At 37.7% G+C, this 2,150-nt stretch overlaps 1 protein-coding gene across 1 annotated transcript in view; it reads left to right on the forward strand.

Annotated features, from left to right (window-relative positions):
* Positions 1 to 1,867, forward strand: part of LOC106875618 (uncharacterized) — a 24,673-nt gene extending 22,806 nt beyond the window's left edge. The window contains exons 4-5 of the mRNA XM_014923836.1: positions 578 to 720; positions 1,760 to 1,867. Of these exons, the coding sequence (XP_014779322.1) occupies positions 578 to 720; positions 1,760 to 1,852 (236 nt within the window). The 3' untranslated portion in view covers positions 1,853 to 1,867. The remainder of the gene's footprint in view (positions 1 to 577; positions 721 to 1,759) is intronic.
* The last annotated feature ends 283 nt before the right edge of the window (positions 1,868 to 2,150 follow it).

Genomic DNA, 2,150 nt, shown 5'->3' on the forward strand with positions numbered 1-2,150 from the left:
CTGAAATGTGAAATTTACGTGAGATTGTTTTTCTACTACTAGAAAAATACTTAATGCGGCGAGCTGGCAGAGACGTTAGCATGCCGGGCGAAACGCTTATGGGTATTTCATCTGTCTTTGTGTTCTGAGTTCAAATTCCGCCGAGGTCGACTTTGCCTGTCATCCTTTCGGTGTCGATAAATTAAGTACCAGTTGCGTACTGGGGTTCGATCTAATTGACTGCCTCCCTCCCCAAAAATTTCGGGCCTTGTGCCTAGAGTAGAAAAGAATATTAGAAAAAAAACTTGTACATATGTAGAATTAAAAATGGAGTGCGCACACACACATGTGTGTGCGTATGTTTGTGCGAGTGAGTGCTCCTGATTTTGCGCGAGTACCTTGCATTGAGTATATATTTTATGAGCAAGAGGAATTTGTTAAACCAACACCACCTTCATTATCGCCAAAAATAAAAATAATAAAATTTATTTGGTAGCTTTGTGCTAATGTTTGAAAATTTTCATCACTACCAACATCATTATCTCATCGTTAATGTTTTTGTTGTTGTTTACATTTTTTTTTTCATTTTGGTTTCTAGGGAAGAGCAATCTTCTAGTAAAACATTCTTCAATGAATGGAAGACCCACTCACCACCACATCAGACCACATCTACCCGAAACTGCAAATTCTGGCAGTTATCTGCCTGCCCACTACAAGAAGTCCAACTTATTGAACCACGGTGTAAGTAGTTTAAAACCTCCATCGTGGTCAGTGCGGTTTCCGAAGTCAGTGACCAGTGTTTTATTATTTTTTTCCTTCTTGCTGGGTCAGGAGAAACACGTAGTATCCGTGGGCTTCGTAAACCCTCTGAAACCGGCGAGATTGATGTCGTTAATGTTCTTGTTGAACTGTTACAAATCCCCACGTGCAGAAAACACTTAAACAAGGAGAGAGTTATAGAGGGTGGGCGTTCTGAGAGGAATAACTGTTCGTGAGGGTTAGTGAGACACCTGGGGTCGGTTACAACACGAATAACGAAAAAAAAAAGGAAGTCGGAAATGTCAAAGTGGACGTGGCATGAGCCCATCAGCTTCGAGGAGTAGAAGCTATTATAATACTAGTAGAAAAAGCAGAAAGAGAGAACCACGCACCTGAAGGCCAGAGACTGGAGTGTCTATTGGTCTTGTTCTTGTTTTTGCTTTTGTTATTGTCAGCTCAGGTCAGCCCTTTTCAAGTAGACTAATATTCAGAATCATTTCAGCCATGACTATCACGTCAAATTAGTTTTGAAACATAGTCTATCTAATTACCCATATTCATTAGTGAGTTCGGGATATTTCAGTGTTGGTGTCTTAATTAGTATTGTAGTGGATGACGTCGAGTTCTTCTTTGAAGTAAATCAGCAGAAACTTTAACATATGCTGACCAGCTGAAATAAGTTCGGATTTTTGGTTCAAGATAAACAGTCGTGCGGAATATGTGGAGCTTCTCTGTGTGACAGAAGCTACAACACATCTATTTCTAAATGCTTGCGTTCTCTTTATTCTCTCTCACAATCTTTAATTCTTACAAACGTTTAGATAGTTATGTGATGTTTTCAAAATACCTGAATCAAAACGAGCTACAAGCCTTTTTTTTTAAAGACTTTTATTCATCCTCGTAGAGCAGTTTAAGGTTTCGCTTTTATCATTAAATATTCAACCAGATTTCTCTTGTACTGAAGAATTTTTGTTGTCTAAAACACGACAATAAAATAATAGAACTAAACTATTTGTTTCAGCCTCTTCGAAGACACTACAACCCAACAGAAAAAAGACACCAAAACCATATCTACCAAGGTGAGTCAGCGCCATTTTTCCTTTCTTTTTGTTGATATCACCGTTGATGTTTTGAAAGCATATATATATAGTTCAGGTTGTAAAGCACACAAATTGTCAGCCGAAAGACCTGAAACAACCCACAGACTTTTGGTTCCAGACGTAGAATATCCTTCACCATATTGAGAAACTTTCTAGATATATTTGGTTATTCATGTTGTTGTTTTTATTATTGTTGTTAGTTTGTTTTTTTTTAATTTCTAGATTGTTTAAAATCCTTCGATCTTATGTCATTATTCTAAAAATAGTTGTAGTCAAGCGAGTAGTTGCCTTGGTGTAGGTGGCTTTTGAATG

The sequence above is a fragment of the Octopus bimaculoides genome, chromosome 11 (assembly GCF_001194135.2).
Source record: "Octopus bimaculoides isolate UCB-OBI-ISO-001 chromosome 11, ASM119413v2, whole genome shotgun sequence".
In the NCBI taxonomy this organism is placed as follows: domain Eukaryota; kingdom Metazoa; phylum Mollusca; class Cephalopoda; order Octopoda; family Octopodidae; genus Octopus; species Octopus bimaculoides.